Genomic DNA, 26,742 nt, shown 5'->3' on the forward strand with positions numbered 1-26,742 from the left:
CAAGGCTTCTAATGGACAATAGGTAAGTTTTTACTATTTTTCTAAAGGGTTTGGGGGCTTAGGGTGAGAGTGGAAGGCCTCCAGATGTTCTCTAGGGGCTTATTTAGCCCAGTAAATTGTGGGAATGGTGAATACTGCAGTCCAAACCCAGAAGTACTGGAGATATGCACACACACACACACACACACACACATACATATATAAAGAAAGAGGTGGAAGAAAAGGAAATCACTGTCCTTGATCACCATAATAAGCATTTCCAACAACAACTATTAACTTCATTCCATCCCCACCTTTGAAAATCAAAACAATGCAACCACTAATTCGCTATCTATGGGTAGCAATAGCAGATACGGGTATCTATTTTGTTTCAACTCTATTTCCACAAGGTTTCTCTGTATCAGTGCATTACATAAAGAGTCCTTTCCCTGAGTTCCTTTCCCAAAGACTGTGACCCCAGCAAAACACAGCTTTTATAAAATTTCACTGCTCTATGAACTGCTACACTGTGAGTGGAAGGATCTGACATATACACTTTGCATCTATTAATAAGGCTGTCACCCTTGTGAGGACACTGTGTCCAAATTATTAGCCCAGTTAACTGCTTCATTCTAATTGCTCGCTTTCTGTAGATGGAATAGTCATTAGTAGGCAAAACTCAAATATCACTAGAAGAAGGGACTCTTAATATGCAACAGTGCTATTAAGCTGAATCACGAATTTTCGAACAGTAACATAGACAATTTCAAGAGAAATAACTGTTTCATTTGGTTTGTATTTCACCGGGATTGTTATAACCTTTAGTTGTGACTATAAAGCATAATCACAATATACATAACTATTTGTGATGAGTGGGAAATTTGAAGATGACTTGATGCCTGACTCTGAAATAGTTAATCACCCAGTTCCCCATCTCTGCTGCTGCTGCATAAACACTGCACATTATTTTTACTGAGTGTGCTTCATCTTTTCTGGTCTCCACAGTCTTGGGCTGTCAATCAACCGTCAGCCCTCAACACATCAGCAAAACGCACACTGCCACACTGTCAAGCGCAGCAGCTGATGAAACTCTGCTAAGGACTGCCAATCAAACCAGCTTCTTTTATCTGTTCTGGAAATATTTTGTCTCTGAGAAACAAAGAACCTGGCCAACAAAGGATCAGAGTCTAATATTTACTCTTGTACAATGATTAGGAGGCTTTTAGCTGGAAAGCAATGTGGATTTTTTTCTTCAGAAACTATGAAATTGATTTTTTTCTTTAGACAAGTGCAAATTCTTTTTCTTTGACTCATCCCTTCCACTTTTACGTAGATATTTATTTATTTATTTATTTATTTATTTATTTATGCGAAGTATTTCTGTATGGCCCACAAAGGGCCCGTCCAGAAAACCCCTTTTTTGCAGAAACTTCCACAATAAAAAGGGGGCTGTCCAGATGATGTTCTGGGCAGTCCCACATTAATTCAGCACAAACGAGGAAAACCTTGGTTTGTGCCAAATTAATTTGTTAGTGGATTTATTCCGTGCTAGATAAATCCAGTACTTCCAGGTCTGGGCAATTTACCGGGCTAAATAAGCCCCTAGAGAACGTCTGGCGGCCCTATCACCCTTCGCCCAAGCCCCCAGACCCCTTAGAAAAGTAGTAAAAACTTACCTATCATCCATTAGAAGCCTCAGAAATGATGCGCTAGGAAAGCAGGGGGGAGGAGGGAGGAAAATCACTCTCCTCCCCCTTGCTCTCCTGGCGTGTCATTTCTATGTGCTGAGAGAGCTTGCCAAGGCTTCTAATGGATGATAGGTAAGTTTTTACTATTTTTCTAAAGGGTCTGGGGCTTAGGGTGAGGGAGGAGGGCCTCCAGATGTTCTCTAGGGGCTTATTTAGCCCGGTAAATTGTGGGAATGGTGAATACTGCTGTCCAGACCTGGAAGTACTGGATTTATCCCGCTTTAGGACTAGTCCTGAGAGAACGTCTGGACACCCACGCCAGAAAGCAAGCGCTTTCTGGTGTAGGTATGGACAGCCCCCCACAAACATCCACGTTTTTATAACACAGATGTTTGTGGGATAAAGGGCTGCCTGGAACCACCCAAAGGCTCCTAGGAGATGGGCAAATAAAACCAATTTAAACAACACTAAGATAAAAACATTTTAAAAATATATTAAACTACTTTTTCAAAATCCACCAAAATGATCCTAAAAATAGTCCTAAAATACCATTTTGAAACATTTAAAAGAGCAATTTCAAACACCGAACGCCATGTGAGACAACATTATTCTGGCTACCCTCCAGAAGACAACCTAACTTCCTTGCATAGGGAATTCCACAGTCAAGGCTTTGTTACACTGAAAGCCCTGTTATGAGAACCCATCAACCTAAACTTCATGAGGCATTGGGTCAAGCAACAAGGCAGGCTGAAGATCCCATATTTCTGGCAGGTTCATCCAAAAGGAGATAGTCTTTCAGACATTCTTGCCTCAAGTCATTTAAGGTCTTGTAGGTTAACACCACTGTTTTGAATTGTTTAGCAGTTCTTTAAAGATCAGTCTTATACAGTCTCTAAAATGCATATGGCTGCTGCATTTTGCATTAACTGTACCTTCCAAACACTTTTTAAAGCAAGCTCCATGGAGCGAACATTATAGTCAGGTAATCAGAAGGTAACACATCATCATCATAGACTATCACTTGTGGCAGAGTATGATTGCCTTCCAAGTGTAAGGTCTTGGCAGTGGGTTCATAGATCTATTCTTGATCTGCATGTTCTTTTGAAACATGCAGATCCTGATGGAAGGCAGTCCTGACAGAGGTTGGCTTGATGTGCCTTCCTCTTGAAACATTTCTTCCTCTTACCCTCCATTTGTACCCCTTTGAATTCCATAGCACTGTTGGCAACAGCTGACCTCCAGTTAGGGTGCTCAAGGGCCAGGGGCTTCCACTTCTTGGTGTCTATGCCACAGTTTTAAGGTTAGCTTTAAGCCCATCTTTATATCTCTTTTCCTGTCCACCAATATTTTATTTTCCATTCTTGAATTGAGAGTAGAGTAACAGCTTTGGGAGATGGTGATTGGGCATTTGGACAACATGGCCAGTTCAGCAGAGTTGATAGCGGAGGATCATTGCTTCAATGCTTGTGGTCTTTGCTTCTTCCAGCACACTGACATTTGTCTGCCTGTCTTCCCAGGAGATTTGCAGGATTTTTCAGAGGCAACACTGATGGAATCATTCCAGGAGTTGATTGTGATTTCTGTAGATGGTCCAGGTTTTGCAGGCAGATAACAGGGTTAGGAGGACAATAGCTTTTTAAACAAGCATCTTTATATCCCTACAAATGTCATATAACCAGGAGATAACTAAGGCCCCTTCCAAACAGCTGTATAAAAACCCACATTATCTGTTTTGAATGAGGTTATAAAGCAGTGTGAGCTCAGATAACCCAGTTCAAAACAGATATTATGGATTATCTGCCCCGATATTCTGGGTTATACGGATGTGTGGAAAGGCCCTAAAGCATGAGTTGTTGTTGCCAGATCTATCTCCCTCAAGAATGGATGCAGTTGGCACATCAGCCAAAGCTAGGTAGAGGTGCTCCTGGGAACCACAGAACCCAGCTTTCCAGGAGCAGGATTGGTTGTAGTTGCATACTCTCGTAGTTGCACATTCTCTGGATTTTGAAGGGGCACAAATGGAGGAAGGGAGAAATGTGTCAAGAGGCAGGTGTGTTACACAAACCCTGGTCAAGACCACCTTTCATCTGGAAATGTATGTCCTCATTGCGAAAGACCATGCGGATCCAGAATAGCTCTCTAAATTCACTTACGCACCCACTACTCTATCTTTGGAAGATAATCATACTCAGCCTCTAGTGATCACCTATGATGATGACTCTCACAGAACCCTATCAGAACACAAAGTGTTGCTGCTAAACACCAGAAAAAAGGCAGATGTGGCTCCATCCTAACTAAGTCCAAAAACATATGAAAGGCCTGTCCTCTATATCAACTGCTAGTGCACAGGAGAGAAGAACAGGAAAGCACAACTCTCATAATGCCAAGTTCCAGAAGAAGATAAAAGGCCTGCCTACTCTCTCTCCCAATTGCCACTGCCCTGTCTTTAGTGGGAGAGAAGAAGAGGAATGTCTGCTGGACTTTAAACCATTTCTTACTGCCATTCCCTTTTCCTTATGTATCATGTGTTATTTAAATTATAAACCCAGAAGCAGGAAACTGTTGAATTAATGATTTATAAACTGCTCTGAGAGCCTTTGTGGCTGAATACTCTAAATAAGTAAATAAATGTTTTTATTGTATTTTTCACAGCTCTTGTAAACTGTCCTAGAACTTTGCTGAAAGGAAGTATAGAAGCAGTATTTGAAAAGTACTTTTACATGTACAAATAGACAATTGACAAAAATCATTTCCCATTTCTGTATTTATATAAAGTCTCCCATCCACACTTATAGGTTTCACTTTTGTAGATTTATGAAGTTCATTATGATGTTCTCTCTAGGAATCTCTACTTCCTCCTGGTGGAAGTTGAGCACAGAGATGTACTGGAGGAACTAGAGATTCCTAGAGAGGATTCTTCTCTCTAAATATGTATATGTCTTCGAGCACAATTCTATGGTCCTATAGCATAATTCTGCGACCAACAAATGTGGAGGCCTGACTGTATTATCAAAACATGCAGTCATACTAGCTGGGTTTCATAACAATGAAAGATGATGTATCCATAGTTAAATTGGGAAGAACATTCTCTAGCCATATGATTTTGAAATAATTTGTAATGGTCAAAACTCAAGAGGAGAGCCTGCCAGTAGGGTCTCTCTTTCACAAAACTGCCATCTCCATGATGGGAAGCTTGATTCCGCTTCAAGTGACCTGGTATTAGTAGGACTTAGGCCTCTTCTACCCTGCCAAATAAAATCCAAGTTTTGAACTGGATTATATGGCATTGTAGATTCATATAATCTAGTTCAAAGCAGATCATGTGGATTATCTGATTTGATAATCTGGATTATATGGCAATGTAGAAAGGGTCTTAGAGATAGGAGGAAAGTTTTGTTAAATGGTTCTGTAAATGACCCCAGTCATGATCAGGATGACTCTGTGGTGGATCCAATCAGAATGTAAAAACAATAAACTATGTCTTATCGTGAGATTCATAATGTTTCAATGGGAAAGTTATTTTTCTCACTTTAAGGTACCTTTCAAAAATGCCTAATAACCAAGACATAAATCCAGTCCTTAGTCCTGCTACAGTAGAACCCTTGATCACCAGAACTTACATAAGTTTGTTATTGTTGCATGAGTTTTCATGGATATATACCCATTTTTTATGCAGTATGGACACTAGAAGAGACAAGCATGGCTAATACTTTGAAAACTGCCACACGTTTCTATTGATTAGGTGGGTTTACTCTAGTAGTTTAATGGTTTGAGTGTTGGACTTGGACTCCAGGAGACCAGGGTTTGAACCCCATTCTGCCATGGAAACCAATTGATAACTTTCAGCAGTTCACACTTCCTCAGCTTCAGAGCAGGGCAAAGGCAAACCTCTTCAGAATAACCCTGAAAAAACTGTGATAGGTTGATATTAGCCTCACTATAAATTAGAAACAACTTGATGGTGTACTGGAACCAGAACAAGCCCTAACTGGACTCAAAATTTAAAGACAATTGGGGGGGGGGGGGAGTCAGGGTTGTGGAATTTGCTCATCGTTATTTTTAGCTACTAATATAAGTCTGAACAAATCTCTTAGTTCACATCAGAAACTGAGCTGCAAAGCAAATATTTTTCAACCCATGTACAACAATCCTTCCATTCTCTACCCCATCCCACACTGGCACACCACCATGCTTTGATTTTAAAAGCATCGAAGATCTTTGTATTTTCCGTAGTATCTTATCGTCACTGTATCAACCACAGCCATTTAATTTGTATTATCAGTTATCTCTGGGTGTTTATTTGACAAGTGCTGCCTCTTTGTGAAGGAGCCAAAGGAAAAACTACTCTGAACACCATTTAAGGGATTATTGTTGACAGAATTACTATTTCTTGCCTTTCAAAGCAAGTGATAACTCTGTACAGACCTTCAAATTACAGCCTCTAGCAAAACTGGTAGCAGCTGATCTGTCCCAATTAGGTTGAGTCAACTTGTCAGATATCAAATTTGCTAGTTGTATTACCCATCTAAGAAGCACCGATACATCAGTAAAAAGCAATTAATGTCCAGTTAGATTGGGCAGGGTGGTGTTTCTGTGCAAAATAGGGCTATATATGAAAGAGTCTGTCAAAGAAGAAAATGTATTCCTGCTGTCACAGCTAATTTCTTGTGGCTGAATCACCTACTAACTATAGAAAGTTCAACAGAGAGCGAATCTGTAAACCTGAACTCCAATGAAAGATAAAATAACTACAAGTTCCCTCAAGAGCAGCTGATCAGAGAATACATTTGTGAATGTATTCTCCTTGAATCTGAATTGTGAATCTTTTTTATTGCGTTTATTGGGGTGGCTGGTAGGGGGTGCTCCTGTTGACCAGAATCTAGATGAAATTATAATATTTGAAGGGGTCACATCCCTCTTAAAAATCAGATCTGCATTTTCTTTGCTTGCTTAACTAGCATCTGATTCAAATATTTACTATATTTTTCTTCAGAAATAAAGGATTCTGCCACTGTCAGATTTGCTTAGTACAAGCTCAATGCGAGTTCACTACAATGAGGAAACTTCAGGTGATCCAGAACATAGAAATTCTATTACTACTCAGTGTTGTGTGACATTGGCTTCAAGAGCTTTCCAAGGACCTCTTCACACTTACTTCAAAGTTGCTTCATTTTGCAGGTGCCCTGCACAGCCTCCCTCCTTCCCCCATCACAAGGAGAGAACGGGACAAGGCACTTGGCACCCTGTCTTTTCCCCAACACATTGCCATGTTGCTCTTTCCCCCATCAGATGGGGAGAGGGCTCAGTAGGAGCTACCCACAGAATGTAACACTTCTTTGATACTTGAGGAGTCAATGGGGCAGGTGGTCAATGGGGCAGGGGGGACCGATGAGGCATCATGTGATGGTGCTTAGCAGGTCCTGTCCCCAAAGTGCTGCAAAGGGGCAATTTCCCCAATGTGATGGGGTGGTTTGTTCTACAAGTTTGTTTCCAGGATAAAATCTTTCTACCACCAATTATTACTGGACTTAATTATCTTTTGGCGGGTTTTTATGAATATTTGAGATTTGTTTTGTTAGCTTCTTGATTGCTAAAATTGAAACATAGCGTGTATATGTTTCGGAATGAAATAGCCATAAATTCAAAGTTCTGGTTTTGACACATACAGCCCTAGAAGTTCAGATCAGATGTTCCTTTACTAGCATAGGATGTACTTTCTATTAACCATAGCAGCTGGTGTCTTCTTTTGATATCTCTTTCAGACTGCAGAGAAAAATCTGGAGTGTATTAATCCATTGCTGTTCTTCCATGCCATCAGCTGCTGGTGAGATGAAAGCAATGGCAGAAATACTCTTCTAGGTACTACCCTCACTTTAAGTAGCATTGTATGTGATTAGAATCAGTGTGATGAAGCAGCTAAAAATCTGTTATTCTATGCTACATCAATAGTAGTGACTAGACTGAGGGAAGTAATAATACCCATCTAATCTGCCTTAATCTGGACACCACAATTCAAGAAGGATATTGACAAACTAGAAAATATACAAACTGGTGACCAAAATGGTAAAAAGTTTAGATGCTAAGTCCTATGAAGAGCAGTTTAGGAAGCTGGGTATGTTTAGTCTGGAGAAGAGAAGGTTAAGAGGTGCCATGATAGCTATGTTGCAATATTTGAAAGTATATCACTGAAAGACAGAACAAGCTTGATTTCTGCTACTCCAACAACTAGGACAGGGGTCCTCAAACTTTTTGAACAGAGGGCCAGGTCACAGTCCCTCTAACTGTTGGAGGGCCGGATTTGAAAAAAAAATGAATAAATTCCTATGCACACTGCACATGTCTTATTTGTAGTGCAAAAAGCACTTTAAAACAATACAATAATTAAAATGAAAAACAATTTTAACAAATATAAACTTATAGTTATTTCAATGGGAAGTGTGGGCCTGCTTTTGGCTGATAAGATTGTTGGTGGTGGTTTTGTTGTTGTTGCTGTTGTTGTTGATGTTGATGTTGTTGTTGTTGTTGTGTGCTTTCAAGTCATTTCAGACTTAGGTTGACCCTGAACGAGGGCCGGGTAAATGACCTTGGAGGGCCGTATCCAGCCCTTGGACCTTTGTTTGAGGACCCCTGAACTAGGGCATGGAGCCATGGATTCAAATTGCAAGGAACTACAAGGGTAGGAGCTGTTTGAAAGTGGAATTTGCTGCCTCCAAGTGTAGTGGAGCTCTGTACTAGTTTGCTTGACTAGTGACAGAGTAGTCACTCTTGCAAAAAAAAAAAAAAAGAGTATTATTGTAGTGGGAAGGACGTACTTTGGGGGGGGAGAGGTTACACTGCAATTCAAGTATTTTTGCTAGTCCAATATATATTTTCCTCTCAATGGTTAAATCTTGTAGAAGACATAAAATTGTTACATTGTTGATTAAAATTGAGCTACCTTTTTATCATTCACATACACATTGGATACATCTAAACTTCCTTCATGAGGCAACAGGTGTATCTATACTGTAGAATTAATGCAGTCTGGCACCACTTTTTGTCCCATTGTGCAATGCTATAAAATCTATGGTTTTGTGGTATAGTGAGGCACCAGGACTCTTTGGAAGCAAAGGCTAAACTACAACATTCAGGACTCCATAACGTTGAATCATAGTAGTTAAAGTGTTGTCAAACTGCATTAATTGTGAAGTGTGAATTTGCCCCTCATTTGAATAAAGGTGGAGGGAAACCCTCTAGACCCTGAAAAATGATGAGACCCACAAATGCGTCAAAATGCCTAATATTATGCTTACCAAAAACCTGAGAACACTATGGATAAATAAATTCCGCTCCCTCCAGGACAGATGATTTTGTATTTTGTTAGCTAAATCAAGCTCTCTCTTTCTCAAAAAGGAATGTACACATTTTACAAAGAAAGAACTGGGGAGGAAAGGAATTATATTAAACATGTCTGTTTCAAAATGCTTTCCCTAGCCTAGAAAAAACCATTCCATCCTGTGTTTAAAAATGTGTTGCTGTGGAAAAAATATTCTAATTATTTGTCAAACAATCACATTTTCATGCCATTAATCTTCTAAAAACCTCAGTGCAGTTACTTCATTTCATTCCCCATTTTTGTCAGGTTCATTAAAACCATAAGAATAACTTGCTCAAGTTAGTTTCAGAGCTGAATGACAATCTCAACCCAGTAGGTGTTTATTGCTCTTGTTCCTTGCTGCAAAATTTATTAAGAATTCAACACACACTGAACAAATGACCAGAGCAGTCCTCACACTGGCATCTAAATCCATGTTCAAAATATACAAAAGCAAAGGGTAAAAGATTAGAATATGCTTGTCCCTTACTGTATCGCTTTGGTCCATCTTCCAAACAAAATGAAAGGGTTAAGGTTGCATCGTCTTCAAAAAATTCTGTTGCAAAGGCATCCCACCAGAGGTTATCACTGTCCTAAGAGGGAAGAAATAATTATTTTAATAAGAGGAAATCATCTTAGATTTATCGTTTGTTCAAGTGCTTATTGTGCCTTTAAAATATTTTAAAAGAAGGAACATGATTCATTCTATTTTTCAAAAAATGCTCATTCAGTGCACCTTGGAGCTTGAAAAGTCTGATAGGATCACATATAAAACAAGCTTATTCCTCTTCGCTGTATGACAAGCCCTCCACTTTCACAGGGGTTTGGGTACAGGATCTCCACAAAAGTGGGAAAACTGGGCATTTTTTTCAGAAGGCTAAAAATTGCTTTCTTTTACAACCTTTTTAAACTTAATTACTTCTAATCAGAGGTCTTTTCAACCTGCACAATATAGCACTATGAGCCCACTGGCAATCTTCCATGGAGTACATGGTTTGTAGTTTTCTTACAGGTACTAGAGCTCTATGGTTGAGAATTCTAAACATTCGTCCACAAACTACAAATCCCAGGGATCCATAGTATATTGCCACTGCACTAAAAGTGGAAGTGAGATCATAGGGTTATAACTGCATAGTGTACTGTGGGAATCCGCCCTGAGTCCCTTTGAGGAGATAGAACAGAATATAAATAAAGTATTATTATTATTATTATTATTATTATTATTATTATTATTATTGTCACCACATGACTCCATCCTCTGCTTCTATAAAAGGTCCATATTGCCAGTATCATTGAATAGTTGATTTGTTTGGATTTCTAAAGAAAACACTAAATCAAGTGGCATATGTCCGTGACAACAATATTTTAAAATATCACATTAGAATATTTGTACATTGCATTGCGATTACACATAAAATACTGCAATAAAAACAGAACATTGGGACAAATGCTAATGCTTCTACCCATTTCAGCAATTGCTACTTTTTCCTATCAATGCAGATGCCAACAGTGTCTCAAGATTGGAATCGGAAATGCAGGTAAGGTTGGACCTTAAGGCTAAAGACTATTCCCCCACCTTATTATCCAGATAACACCAGGATGTGAATCTTAGTATCAACACCTGGGCTAGTTTGAGCATGGTTAAGTTGACAATCAATAAGGCATCCATTTTCTAATGTTTAACAGGCAGGAACTAACCTATGCATGTGATCAAATGATAGTATTTTTTTAATGTACAATATTATTCTTTTCTATAAGAAAATGATTCTTATTCCCAAAATAACTGGCCATTCTATGCAGACTTTAAACATGCATAACTGGGCAGTTGTATAAGTGATTCTGAATTTTTGTCAGTTTGTATAAGAAGGTCTTTTAGACCTCTTTATTATACAGACTTCTCCAGGTTGTATAAACAGTCCATGGTACTCCTAGACAGGCAGAGAGGCACACAGGTCCAAATACATTGAAATGTTTACTAAGTACGTTTACTTTGAGCATGTGAAGACGGGTCTCCAGTACAGTCTGTGGAATCCTGGAAGCACCGTGAACAGTACACAGTACCCAGCAAAAGCTGAGGTCCAAAGAAGGACCAGAGAACTCAAGAACATCAAGTAGACAAAAAAGGCTCAAGAAATCAAACACTGTGCATATGTCCATGATGCACAGGGATTCTTTAAAGCCACAAAGGTTATCTATGGCCCAACAAATCATGGCATACATTCTCTATGTTCATCAGATGGAAGAGTACTACCATAACCTCCTTAATCACAGCTCCAACATGGCCAATGAGGTTCTTTCACAAATCCCGAAACAGCAGACCATGGATGAGCTTGCAGTACTCTCTAGTTGGGAAGAAGTCAGTAAAAGCCATCAGCCAACTAAACAAAGCCAGCAGACTTGATGGGATCTTTAAAGAGGGTGGACCTAAGCTGACACAACAACTTCACCAACTCATTCAAAAAGTGTAGGTGACCAAGAAAATCCCAACAGACTTCAAGGACACCACCACCATCACCCTTTTTAAAAAAGGGGGGGAAAGAACAAACTGAAAACTAAAGAGGTTTTGCCCCTTCTAAACTACACTAAGAAAATCCTTGCAAACCACCTTCTACCTATTTCAGAAGACATCTTCCCAGAATCCAAGAATGGCTTCTGCCCTTCCAGAGGAACAGTGGATATGATCTTCACTGCACAACAGCTCCAAAAAGAAATGCAGGGAACAAAATCAACCTCTGTACAAAGCATTCATTGATCTTGCAAAGGCATTCAACACAATAAATTGCAGTGCTCTCTGGACCATCCCCCCAAAAAATCAGATGCCCTGACAAATTTGTGAACATCCTGTGGCTCCTCCATGATGACAACAGTTTTGGAAAGCAATGGCTTCCCACGTGACCCATTTAAGGTGGAATCAGGTGTCGAACAGGGATGTGTTATTGCCTCAAACCTTATTTTCCCTCTTCATCACTATGATACTGCACCTTGTTGATAGGAAGCTTCCCACTGGCATGGAAATCACCTTTCAGACAGACAGCAAGCTATTTCATCTCAGCAGACTGAAAGCCATAATCAAGGTCACAACAATGTCTGTTATAGATAGAATTCCAATATGCTAATGATAATGCAATTTGTGTTCATTCAGAAGAAGACCTACAAGCCACTCTAAACACCTTTGCAGAAGCATACAAAAAAACTTGGTCTTTCACTGAAAGTGCTCTATCAGCAGAAACCAGCCAATCCCTCCACAATGTCAGAAATACAACTTAATGGTATAATGTTAGAAAACGTTGACCATTTCCACCACCTTGGCAGCCACCTCTCTACAAAACACTGACATACAAAAGTGTCTGAGTTTTGCAAGGGCAGCATTTCTTGAATGAAGCAGAGTGTTTGAGGATCTGGACATTCGTAGGGATACCAAAATGCTTGTTTATAACGCTATTGTCCTCCCAACCCTGTTTTATGCCTGTGAAACGTGGACCATCTGCAGACATCACACCCAACTTCTGGAATGATTCCATCAGCATTGCCTCTGAAAAATGCTGCAAATTTCTTGGGAAGACAGGCAGACAAATGTCAGCATTCTGGAAAAAGCAAAGACTGCCCGCACTGACGCGATGATCCTCAATCATCAACTCCAATGGACTAGCCATGTTGTCTGAATGCCTGATCACTGTCTCCCAATGCAGTTACTTTGCTCTCAACTCAAGAATGGTAAACAGAATTTTGGTAGATAGCAAAAGGGAATTTAAAATGGGCTTAAAACTAACCTTAAAAACTGTGACATAGATACTGAGAAGTGGGAAGCCCTTGAGCACTCTAACTGGAGGTCAGCTGTTAACAACAGTGCTGTGGAATTTGAAGAGGCACAAATAAAGGACGAAAGGGAGAAATGTGTCAAGAGGAAGGTGTGTCAAGACAACCCTTGTTGGGACCACCTTCCATCTGGAAAACAATGTCCTCACTGTGAAAAAACATGTAGAACAAGAATAGGTCGCTACAGTCACCTACGAACTCACCACCAAGGCCCTGCACTTGAAAGACAATCATACTCCACCATGAAAGATCGCCTATGATGTTTAATTCTAAGAAGTTACTTCTCCAAACAAGCTTTTTCCAAGACCTGCTCTCCAACTTTGGTGAACATCTCTATGCAATGATAAGAATGGGGTACAACAAGATAACCTCAATATATCCACTAATGATGTACTATAGTTGTCACAGTTATCACACTTGCACATGTTTTTACTACTCTGACTGTAACTGAAAGTTTAAATGGCTGGTGGCATGGCCAAGTAGGATGTATCTGTACATAAGCCAATAGTCACTGGTACCACCTTTATGGAGTAGGTCTTCTCACCTGGGAAGTAGTGGACATTCCTAGGAGTCAGTCAATCACTCAGCTGATGGAAGTTCTGAAAACTTCAGAGTTTCTATTCAGCTCATATATTTTTTGTCCTCATTTATATCTAAGATGTCTACTGGCTGGAAAGTGCAGAAAATACATTAGATTCTCTGGGTAGAACATTAAAAGAGCCTATTTTCTATCACAATTTGAACACCACCCAAGATTTTTTATCAGATTATTTTCTGCATGCTTTAAATCGGGAGGGCCCCCCTGAAATTGAAGCCACTTGAAAATATAATTATAGAGTTCAACAGTGAATACATATTTCCAATTAAAACTGCATGTTCTAATATTTGCCAGCAAGCCAAATGGCAATCACAACCAAAGAGTGGAGGAAACCAAACTTGGCGGGGGGGGGGGGGGAGGAATATAATTACAAGAAGGAAAAGTGATTTTCAAAATCCCCCCTTTTTGACAAAAAGAGTCAAGGCTGCCCCCAGGCATCCTTAACTCATGCACTGACAGGTTACCTGGGATTTTTGGCAGAGTAATTATTTTCCAATTCAGCAATAATGAGATATTACCATGGCAACCCTCCTTTCACATAGCACACTCGTACTCTCAAACATTGAAATAATGGACAAAAAATTAATACTTTGAAAAGTACTTTAAAAATACATTTCAGGCAAAAGGACAAAAGGAAGAAACTTGATGGCGGGTTCAGGAGAGCAGAAGTGACCAGCGACCCTTGACACTTATGGCATGTCGGGTTGTCAAGTAAGTTTTTCTTTAGTCAAACTTGCACTGCAAAACTCTCTGTTTAATTTTCCCCAGTGTTATAATGAACTCCCTTCAAGTAAATATTCTTGAGAGAATATCTAGCAATGCAGGAATGCATTATTCCCATATTATTTATTTCTATAGGCCAGATGATATAGATTTTTTCTTCATGTCTGAATCTCAGTGAGAAAGGGGAAAAAAGGCTTTTAGAGATCATAATGGAAGAAAAGCTATCTCTCGAACAAAATTTTGCCCATGATCATGTTCTAGTAACAACTGAACATGAGGAATGGGCCCCCTTATCCATATCAAAAGGCACATCTACCCACTTTTATGGACCGGAGAGAATGCTGCGAGGCAGATGAGAAATGTGTTTTCATCCAGACACCTAGGTGGGAATGTGCTTCCATGCATTCCCCCTACTTTGCTATCTTAGAACAGTAGCTTTTAAGATCTAGTCAAATTCTATAGTGATTCTTAAACCTTTTTACTAAAAGATTTTAAATGAGCCTTCATGTTTTGCAACGTGAAACATCACCATGAGCAATGTATAACTAGACCATATTTTCCCAGCAATTCTTATTTCCTTTTTTGATTGCCCACTCTTAAAGCTAGATAGGAGTACAAACATTAAGGAGTGAATTCTCCTTTTTTACTATTTTTAATAGGTGTTGGAAAATTGAGACTGATTCCTCCTCACTCCCTTTATAGGTGCACACTTATGTGATCCCAAGACCCCCAGAACCATTATTTATTTGATATTTCTTAGTTCTTTTATTTTCATTGTTTATTTGGGGCCTTACATGTGTTAGATTCACATTAGACTTGTGCATTTTGGGAGAATTGCAATCCGTTTCTGCTTTCTTGAATCCAGAAGCCCCCCATATCCATTTTCGTGCATCTCCTGAAAATGGGCATGCTCCTGAAAGGGTGTTTTTGTTCCACATACAAAAAATGAATATTTTCGTCCCATTAACGGCAATGGGTAGGCTTCAAAGGCTTCCCTTCCCCTCAGTCTTAAGGTTAGGGGGATGAAAATCACACTTGGAGGGCACATCTACCACTGTTAGCCCACCAAATTTTATAACATTTGGGTCATCTCCTGATTTTTAGGATTTTTTTCTAGAAATAAAATCTCTTTATTCCCTATCCCTCACTGGACTCACCCTCTAACTTCTCCAGAAACAGCAGCAGGGAGGGCAGGGCACCATTACTTCCTGCTAAATGTTAGAGATGTGCCACAACACATAGCCCAGTCCCAAGCCCTCCCTGTATTTTAATGTATTTTATGTATTGTATGTATTGTATTTTAATGTATTTTATGTATTATGTATTATGTATTAGTGTATTATGTGATGTGGTGTTTTAAACTATTGTTATGAATCTTTTGTTGTGAACCGGCCTGAGTCCCTCTTCGAAGGCCGAGAAGACCGGTATATAAAAGTTCTAAATAAATAAATAAATAAGCCCGCTATTTCACTTTTCTCTTTACTAATAAATGTTATATAATAGTTCCTTTATCCTTATATCATTCATTAAGACCTGGATTCAAAGCATCAGAGTTAGGATACAACAAACATTCAATGCAAAGCAAACAAAATTGGAGCTCCTGGTACAGCTGTATCTGCACAGTTTCTGCTTTCTGGGATTGTTTGTCATCATATCATTCATTAAGAACTGGATTAAAAGCATCAGAGTTAGGATACCACTCTTTCTAGAATCCTTTGTCCTTATATCTTTCATTAAGAACTGAATTAAACATCAGAGTTAAGATACCACTCTTTCTGGGATTGTTTGATATATATTCTTCATTAATATCTGGATTAAAATCATCAAAGTTAGGCTCCCAGGGAAACCCCATGCAAAGAGTACATGGAGCTTCCGAAAAGCAGAGCAGGAGCTAAAATCAACTCCAGCTTTCTTTCATGTCGGGTGGGTTTTTGTACTGGGAGGGCCCTTTCTGTTACATGCTCCTGAAGGTACCTAGGTACCGAAGGAAAACAGATCCGCACACAAGTATGATTCACATACCTAATATGATTGTTACCACTAATATGCAAGCTCTGCTTATGTGATTGACAAAAGAAGCTGCTGATTAAATGACTGATTTATTTAAAATGGAGTCCAGCTGTTTGTGCATATCTGTTGTTGACTTATGGCAGCCCTATCACAGGGTTATCTTGGCAGAATGTGTTCTTAACCTGAGACTGAGAGAGTATAACTTGCCAAAGGGCACCTACTGGATTTCCCATTGTTCTAGTTCAACACTCAACCAGATATACATCCACATTATTTCATAGCCTGGCTATCAGAGGGGCACTCATTTTGTGTGACCAAACATGCTTCCATCCCACAGATTACCATTTAGAAAATAGAATGGAATCAAAAATGCAATTTAAAGGCACTAATAAATATTCATGACAAATGCATCCGTTCATTGCAATCACCTATGGGTGATCAGCTGAGTTGGTCTAAAAAGTTACTTATAAAGGCAAGAGATTTAACTGTATTAAATATACATTCTCAGCTTTTTATGATGCTGTTCATAAGCAGGCCTTTGAAATTTGCTCAGAATCTCAACTGTCTGCCTTTGTCCAAAAAAAACAAAACAAAAACCCAACTGTAAAATACTTTCACTGCTGTGCTGAGCTCTTAAAATCAGAATTGGCATTCTGGATTAGACTCTTGCCATTTACTACTTCACGTCTCCTTTGGTTAGGCCTTAATGGCATTGCATTGCTTTATTTCATTTTGGAATGGCTAGATGCCATCTGCACAACAATGTATGTTTGAATTGGCAGGAAGATCTGAAGGCTTGGCACGAGGAACTATGTGTTTTCTTCTTAATGATATGCATCCAATTTCTTGCCAGAAAATCTACTTGATACTCAGAGCACAACGCCAGTTTTGTAACTGTCTTATTAATTAACTTACAGTTTTGTTTCAGTTCCAATTTCAAACTCATCTGAGCTTTCTGTAGAAAAAAAATTAAGGACATGTTCCTTTACCTTTTTCTTATGTGAAACTAACTATACAGTAGTTGTTCTACCAAAGAACTAAGCAACACAGGTTTCGTTTACTCAAGCAAGCACTGCCAGTCTGAACCAGACATTGGGATCATTGCATGAAACCAAATGGCAAGAAGTTTTGAGGATGAATATAAAAATACAAAAGTGTTGTGGCCTCAATAGTTCAACAAGATAATTTTAGAAACTTTAGGGGTGGAATTTAGTAGTGGCTAGGAGCTGTCACAGAACTTCTACGTTCACCATGTCAAGAATCCAGAGGCGGCCCTAGGTAATTTTCAACAGTAAGCAAACAGTATTTTGCGCCCCCCCCCCCCCAACCAATCACTTATATATATTTTCTGTTCGTCGTGGGAGTTCTGTGTGCCATATTTGGTTCAATTCCATCATTGGTGGAGTTCAGAATGCTTTTTGATTGTAGGTGAACTATACATCCCAGTAACTACAACTCGCATATGTCAAAGTCTATTTTCCCCCAAGAGCACCTCAAGAGCGTCTCTGGGCAAAATAAACTATACTGCAAGTGCTTACTTTGCGTAATGGGTTGAGCCGCCCCTGCCAGAATCACTATACTTCTAAATACCAAAAAGTTAAATAAAAATAAGGAACATTTGTTACCACGTGCATGTCCTGGTTGTGTATTTTTCAGAAACTTCTGATAGGAAACTTGAACTAGACTATTCCTTAGTTGGACCCAGCAAATGAGTTTTTGTCCCCTTAATGGGGCTCGCTTTTTAATCAATGTGGGTAAGACCGCATTGATGTGTCCAAGTAGAGCACATCTCCAATGAAATCCCTACTCTAAGGAGTCCCACCAATAAATGAAGAATTAAGTGCTTGGAAGAAACTTTTTGCAGGACTAATTAAACTTATTTTATGCAACCCATCCACATTACCACATTCTGGCAGAGAAACGTTGCCACGTTCTGGCAGAGTAATGCTGCAGTATTTTATATTTTATATTTTATAAATTTTTGGATACTCTCCATATTCTGAAGAGCTATTTATTTCACCAAGAGATAAACAGTCAGGGTAGAACACAATGCAACTGGGAAGATCAGAATGATATCAAAATTACTTATTCCATAGTTTTCTCTCATAGCTAAGTGGCTTCCAGTTTGTTTCCAGGCACAATTCAAGATGCTGGCTTTAGCTTATAACAACAACAGCAACAACAAATGGTTTGGGCCCAGCCTACTTGAGGGACCATATCTCCTCCTAACAACCCACTCGAGCCCTGAGATTGTCAGGAGAGGCCCTTCTCTCCGTCCCACTGCAGGCGCAATTGGTGGGAACGAAAGTGAGGGCCTTTTCAGTGGTGGCCTCGCCACTCTCGAACTCCCTTCCTAGAGAGGCACTTGTTTCTACTAGTATGGTAGGAAAACCTACATTTCACAAAATCCTGAACTAAACTTAGCAGGTCAGGTTAGAGTTGACAGCAATATTATTATTATTTTTTTATTTTCCAGTGCTAGCAAAGATACAGGGAAGAACTGTAATCAGAAAGTTGTAGGTTTTTTCGGGCTATATGGCCATGTTCTAGAGGCATTCTCTCCTGATGTTTCGCCTGCATCTATGGAAGGATCCTCAGAGGTAATAAGGTCTGTTGCAACTAGGAAAAAGGGTTTATATATCTGTGGAATGACCAGGGTGGGACAAAGGACTCCTGTTTGTTGGAGCTAGGTGTGAATGTTTCAACTGACCACCTTAATTAGCATTTGATGGCTTGGCAGTGCCTTTTGTTGAGAGGTGATTAGATGTCCTTGTTTGTTTCCAAAAACAACAGAGAGGAAACAAACAAGGATCTAATCACCTCTCAACAAAAGATTGCCCCAGGCACCTCCAGGCCATCAAACGCTAATCAAGGTGGTCAGTTGAAACATTCACACCTAGCACCAACAGACAGGAGTCCTTTGTCGCACCCTGGTCATTTCACAGATATATAAACCCTTTTTGCTAGTTCCAACAGACCTCACTACCTCTGAAGATGCTTGCCATAGTTGCAGGCGAAATGTCAGGAGAGAATGCCTCTAGAACATGGCCATATAGCTCAAAAAAACCTACAACAACCCAGTGATTCCGGCCATGAAAGTCCTCGACAATACAGTGTAATCAGAAAGTCATTTGCAAAGTTACCAATTATCCTGCTGACAGGATTATGCTTTGTTTAATTTTATTGTAAGATGCTCAAATTTGCCATGCATATGAGCGTACAAGATCAGGGTTTCTTAAACTTTATTCTACTTGTGACCCCTTTCAGACAAATATTTTTTATGTGACCCCAGGTATAAAAATTTCTTATTAAAAATAAAACATTTATTGATAATAATAATCAGCATTTGCAAGCCTTGCTAAAAGGGCTGATTTTTCTTTTTGTGGAATAATTTTCTTAAGCATTTTGTGCAGTTAGTTGTACACTGCACTTTGTTGCTAACAAATCTGTATACATGAGTGGTATTCAGAAACTTTTTAGTGCTGTCAATTTTTTCATGACACCAAGATTGAGCTAAGGAGACCCTAATTTGGGGTCAGGACCCACAGTTTAAGAAGCAGTGTACTAGATTATGTCATATCATATTTTTAGTTATGCTTATATATTGGGGCTGATGCAGTATACTGCATCCCCCCATTAACGTGCAATTGTTTACCTCGTGTTGGTAGATTTATGACCAGCTGCACAGGAGAATGAAAACTGCAACCAGAAGCCACAAGGTCATTCTTGTGAGAGAATTTGTAGGCAGAGGGATAATGTCTGGGATGGTTTGATTAATTGACAAATGAGGTTATAAATTTATTATATAAATGTGATATTTCAGTCTTAACAACATCCTTGTGCTGAAATCAATTTTTTTCTTAAATAAAATTTCTAGACTCTTGAGAGCTTTTGTTTTCTGAACTAAAGTTTGCATACCATATATATAACACATACACTGAAATTAGAGAAGAGTTGCTGATCTTCCATACCATCTAGTACATTATCATTTGATGCACCCAGCGGCAGTTATACACACTCTAGGAACATCCTGTTTGGTATCCGCAAAGGGGTCACCATTGAAAATGATTAAAAATGGTTTAGATTATAGGTGGGCAAAGTGTAGCCTACAGACTGTTTGAAGCCCCCAGAAGACATAAACATTTGTTCATATGTTTCACTCCAGAATGTCCCCAAATGTACTCTACAGGGTGCAGATAGCATTTTCATCTTGTTTGGAGTCCCTCCTGGGTCTTTTAGAATCAAAAACACTTTTTGCATTTCCCCACACCGAATGAATTGCTTCAAAATACTACAAAGTGTCCAGCAGGGAATGTAGACTATATTTCTATTACATTTTGCAGACCCACTAGACCAATTTAGACCCAGAATAGGTGTTTTTAGAAACTGAAAACACGAAGGACAAGATACCATACCCTCCTAGAAGGATTTGGGGGCAAAATGGTTTTTTGATCTTTTTTTTTTTTTTTGCAGAATCAGTTGTGACTCTTCCAGATCTCCAAGTACCCCCAGCCTTCTGCAGTTGCCCAATCCTGCAAAATATGGCTTTAAGAACTGATCTGGGACCATTCTTTATGATAGCATTATTCGAATTCTGATAGTTTTTGCATATAATATTATATCATATTTCACGACAGGAGCCATGGTGGTGCAATGGGTTAAACTCTTGTGCTGGCTGAACTGCTGACCTAAAGACCTAAAGGTCGGCGGTTTGAATCCATGAGATGGGGTGAGCTGCCATCTGTCAGCCCCAGCTTCCCATATGGGGGCATGAGAGAAGCCTCCCACAGGCATTCTCTGGGCAAAGTCTTTGCAGATGGTCAATTCTCTCACACCAGAAGCAACTTCGCATCTGACACGATAATTTTTTTTCAAGACTATGTATATTTATTTCCAATCTGTATTGAACCCAAAAGGTCCTCAAAAGAATTAACAAAATCATATAGTAAAATAAATAATCATTTTTATAAAAAAAAATCAACCATAAACAAGTTTCTAAAAGCAGCAGCATCACCACAATCAGTAAAGAATAGAAGCATAACAAATGACAGCATAAAACTCTCACTATTGCTGTATCTGTTTTTTTATATTTTTACAAGACAATTAATATCCTAAAAATTCTGCTCATGTAATGATCTCTCTGCCCAGTTCTTGTTATTTCAAATTTCTCCACTGACATTATCACCTTGACATCATACACATGATACCTTTCTAAAGAAGATCGATGTTTTTAGTTCAACATTAGAAACAAAGAGACTAAGAAACGGAGATTGTGGCTTGCACATGCCACCTAAAACATCTATAGTTAAAATGAGATTTTAAATTCAGATAACATTCTTAGTAACTATACTGCCCAACTCTCACTATGCTTTTCACAGATAGGCTTAGGATGATTATAACAAAAGGTATTCCATCAAAATGTAGGCCAAATGTTCCAAGTGGAGCTCACGGTGCAAATGTTTAACAGTAATGTTTTTAAGGGTGTTTCAAAAAGATGGAGCTGATCTGAACTCACTATATCTCTGCAACCGCAAACTATCCATGAACAAAACTATTATCACATTAAAGGGTGGGGTATATAGTTTCAAATGATTACTGCTAGAAGCCTCTCACAAAATACTGTTAAAATATATTCTGCACCACAATAACAGATTCACTCCTGATGAACTGCAGAATACAAAAATGCCTTATGCTACAGTGCAAATGACTGGGACTAGGGAAATTACATCTGATTAGCATTCCAGCTGCTTCACAAAAAGTCCACACTGGGTGCTTTTAAGCTATCCCTATGAATGGAGTAGTCAAAAGTTTGGGGACCCCTATTGCAGAGGTCACCAAACTAAGGCCCACGGGCTGGATGCAGCCCTTCAAGGCCATTTCCCCAGCCCCTGCCCTAAACTTTAGACTTAGGGTCACCCTAAGTCTGAAATGATTTGAAGGCACACAACAATTTGACTAATTAAAATTGCTGAATGCCTTGATTGGGGCAATGGTAGTGACAGATCAAAATCTATAATTTTGGTCCTTGACTTATACATGGGGGTCAATTTGTACACAAGTAAATATGGCAGATGGGATATTTATTTATTTATATGCCGCTTTTCTCAGCCCTGGGGGGAATCAGAGCGGTTCACCACAAAGTAAATGGCAAAAATTCAATGCCTCACATAAAATATTAAAAAGCATCACACAATAGATTAAAATAACAACCTTGAAGATGGCTCGGAAACTTCAATTGGTCCAACGATCAGCAGCCAGACTGTTAAGTGAAGCAAATTACCGGGAGTGGTCTACCCCCCTGTTTAAGGAGCTCCATTGGCTGCTGTTCATCTTCCGGTCCTAATTCAAAGTGCAGGTTATCACCTACAAAGCCCTGAACAAGTTGGGACCCGCCTACCTTCATGACCACATTTCCTTCTATGAACCTGCACAATTTCTTTGATCCTCTGGGTAGGCCCAACTCTTGCTCCCACCTCCATTGCAGCCGCGGCTTGTGGGGATGAGGGAGAGTGCCTTCTCTGTGGTGGCCCCTCGGCTTTGGAATTCACTACCTAATGATATTAGGCAAGCTCCTACCCTGGCAGCCTTTAAGAAAGGCCTAAAAACCTGGCTCTTCTGGCGTGCCTTTGCCAAATGAGCACAAATCCCCAATCCATGTCCGTTCCAGTATAGACCGGCCCTCTTGATGTACTTTCTCTTGTCTCTTAGTGAAGGTTTAACCCCATTGTTCACACCTTCTGAGTCCCCCCTCAGACACATTACTTCATTCATCCATCTCACCCAGGGTTTTATAAATTTTATCCTTTCCATTTGGCCCGCCCACTGTGTTTTAACTCCTCTACCATTTGATTTTGCATTGTTTTATTGTATATTTTGTTATTGTTTGCATTTTATTTTGATGTTATTATTTGCTTGTTTGTATTTTATTTTGGTTGATTGTAATTCTTGGGCTTGGCCTCATTAGCCACCTTGAGTCCCCTTGGGGAGATGGTGGTGAGGTATAAATAAAGATTGTTGTTGTTGTTATTATTATTATTATTATTAAACTATAAACATTGAACATAAACAAATATAAAACATAGAACGTTCAACATTGCACCAATCCCGAGGTTATCTTGACTACTTCATCTCACTCCCTTAATGCTTGCTTGAAAAGCCACATTTTGTCTCCTAAACACCAGGAGGGAGGGGGCCGATCTAATCTTGCTGGGGAGAGAGTTCCACAGCTGAGGGGTCACCACTGAGAAGGTCCTGTCTCTTGTCCCTAACAATCAAGCTTGCGAGGGCAGTGAGACTGAGAACAGGACCTCCTCATCAATCTTAATGCTCTAACTGGCTCATAAAGGGAGATGTGTCCAGATAGGCAAGCTGGAATTGAACTGTTTAGGGCTTTATAGGCTAATGCCAACACTTTGAATTGTACTTGGTAGCAAACTGGCAGCCAGTGATGCTGACTGGAGGGTTGTATGCTCCCTGTGCGCTGCTCCAGTTAGAAACCTGGCTGCCGCCTATACTTGATACTATTGTAAATACTACAGTCTACGTTCCTGATGCCGTGTTGGTCTACATCACCCAATCTGTCATGACATCTGAAAACAACAGGAGTAATATTCTAATATATAAAAAGGATATGAGGTTGGGAAAAGGCAATTCCATTATCTACATTATCTACTACAATTTGCCTGGAATCAAAACAAAGGCAAAGAAACAATGCAAGAAATCTTTAAAGTCCTTGTGTGTTAATTGTCACAAAAAGAATTCAAAATTTAAAAAATAGCTCAATCTCTTTCAGTGTACATTCTCATACATAAATTAAGTCAAAAGAACTTTCCAGCACAGTCAAACCTTTCAAAAACATACCAATACCATTCCCCATTCCACAGTGTGATCACCTCCACTGCACAGATCAAATTGAAATATACAGTACATGCCAGGCTTTGTGGTGAAGTAGTAATTTAGAGTTCAATTTGCACAGGTGTGACTCCTTTTTGTGTGTCTATAAGCCACCATAACCTATTGCGTTCAGCATGCTGTTCTGAACCCTGGCATGCTGAGAAGCATTAACAAACAGTTGTGAACATATACAACCTGCCAATTTTACTGACAAATTAACGCAATGATGAAAGTGGGCATTTCACAACTTCCCGTGACACACAGTGGGACACCTAGGCAGGGTCTAATTTTAATTTCCATCTTGCCTCAACTCCTGCAGGAAATCTCACTGCCCCATTTATAGCTTCTCACTCATAAAGACAGTTCTTATTATTACAACCGACACTATACATCGTTACATGAGGATACAACATGTGTCCAAGGTTAATACTAAATTGCGGTAAACTGATGCTAAAGAACAAATATAGACTTAATGTATCATTTCCCTAAAATGCTGCAGCTACGTAATTCGTTTTGCCATTACTATATGATAACAAAGGCTATTTCACACATTATATCCAAATAGGCAGGACAAAAAACTAAAGTAATATATTGTTGGGTCTTGATTTCAGTTTGTCAAGATTCTCAGCTTATGTATTCCTCATCTCTAACAAATTGATCCTTACAAGTTTCCAGCCCTCATAGTTGTCAAGATATGATCAAAATATGAGTAAGCTGCATCATTCGGAAGACACATGAAGCCAAGAATTTAGTTCAGTAAGACTGTCACAGTTTTCATTCTTTATCTAGTTTTGCACTCAGACTAAATTATGCCAATGAAGTCATATTATTAAAATAGGCTCCCTCTATATAATTTTCACTGGTTGCAGCCTTGCTTGGTATAGCAAGACCCATATAACTCCGATATTGGCCACAGACTTTACTAAGAAGAAGAGTGAATGATACCATAATAATAATAATAATAATAATAATAATAATAATAATAATAACAATAACAACAACAACAACAACAACAACAACAACAACAACAACAACCAACATTGAGGGAACTGCTTAAAGTGCAAAAGACAAAGAGGGAATACTGTAAAAACACAATCCAGAGCAGAAGAGAAAGCTGGCAAAAGAAGGCTCTCCATGGACAGTTCCTGGGAAAAATTGAGAGCCAAATTGACAAAGAAAAAACATGGCTGTGGCTCACAAATGGAACTCTGAAAAAGGAGACAAAGGAGGGCCTGATCCTGGCAGCCCAAGAACAAGCCATTCGAACCAATGCCATCAAAGCCAGAATTGAAAAGTCGACAACAGATCCCAAATGTAGACTCTGCAAGGAAGCAGATGAAACAATAGATCACATCCTCAGCTGCTGCAAGAAGATCACGCAGACAGACTACAAGCAGAGGCACAACACCGTTGCTCAGATGATTCATTGGAACTTGTGCCACAAATATTATCTGCCTGCGACAAAGAACTGGTGGGATCAAAAGCTGGAAAAAGTTACAGAGAATGAACACACCAAACTCCTCTGCGACTTCCAGATTCAGACAGAGTTTTGGAGCATAATACTCCTGCCCTCACAATCGTATTAATAAACAAAGTATGGATCGTTGATGTTGCAACCCAGGTGATAGCAGGATTGCAGAGAAACAACTGGAAAAGCTGACATGATATGAGGATTTAAAGATTGAACTGCAAAGACTCTGGCACAAACCAGTAAAGGTGGTCCCAGTGGTGATCGGCACACTGGGTGCAGTGCCTAAAGACCTTGGCCTGCACTTAAACACAATTGGCACTGACAAAATTACCATCTGCCAGCTGCAGAAGGCCACCTTACTGGGATCTGCACACATTATTCGCCGATACATCACACAGTCCTAGACACTTGGGAAGTGTCTGACGTCTGATCCAATTCAACAGCCAGCAGAGTGTCTGCTGTGGACTCATCTTGTTGTGTTTCAAATATAATAATAATAATAATAATAATAATAATAATAATAATTTATTGTATTTTACCCTATCTCCCCAAGGGAACTCCAGCATATACAGACACAAAAGCAAACATTCAGTGCCTAGAAACAATGACACACAGATACACAGATAAAGGTAAAGGCTTCCACTTTAATCTCTGGCTCTGGATGGTGGTGTTCATTTCCGACTCTGGGGCTAGCGCCCATTTCCATTTCTAAGCCAGAGAGCCAGCATTGTCCATAGACACCTCCTAGGTCATGTGGCCAGCATGATTGCATGGAGCACCATTTACCTTCCTGCAGAGGTGGTACCTATTGATCTACTTACATTTGCATGTTATTGAACTGCTAGGTTACAGAAGCTGGACTAACAGCAGCAGTTCACGGATTTGAACCACCAACCTTCTGGTCAGCAAGTTCAATAGCTCAGCAGTTTAAGCCATTGCACCACTGCAGCCCCAAATCCATGGAAAGAGCAAGAGAGAGGAATATGAACACCTTATCCAAGCAGAGTGAAATTACACTGCCAAAGTGCCAAAACTACTGGCAAAAAATGAGCAATTTCACAGAAACAATCTTTGGCCCCATACAGAGCCAATGAACTGCACAGAAGCACACTTTTTGGAGGAAAATGGCACATCATGGGATTAAAAAATCTCCCCAGCTCATTATATTGCCAGTTTCATGGCCTGTAATAATAAGATCAATAGCATTAGA

General features: G+C 39.5%; 1 protein-coding gene across 4 annotated transcripts in view; it reads right to left on the reverse strand.

The window, feature by feature from the left end:
• Nucleotides 1-26,742, reverse strand: part of LDB2 (LIM domain binding 2) — a 265,396-nt gene that overhangs the window by 145,929 nt on the left and 92,725 nt on the right. For all 4 annotated transcript variants that reach the window (XM_060777931.2, XM_060777929.2, XM_060777933.2 and 1 more), the window contains exon 2: nt 9,512-9,614. In XM_060777931.2, the coding sequence (XP_060633914.1) occupies nt 9,512-9,614 (103 nt within the window). The remainder of the gene's footprint in view (nt 1-9,511; nt 9,615-26,742) is intronic.

This window comes from Anolis sagrei, chromosome 5, assembly GCF_037176765.1.
Source record: "Anolis sagrei isolate rAnoSag1 chromosome 5, rAnoSag1.mat, whole genome shotgun sequence".
NCBI lineage: Eukaryota > Metazoa > Chordata > Lepidosauria > Squamata > Dactyloidae > Anolis > Anolis sagrei.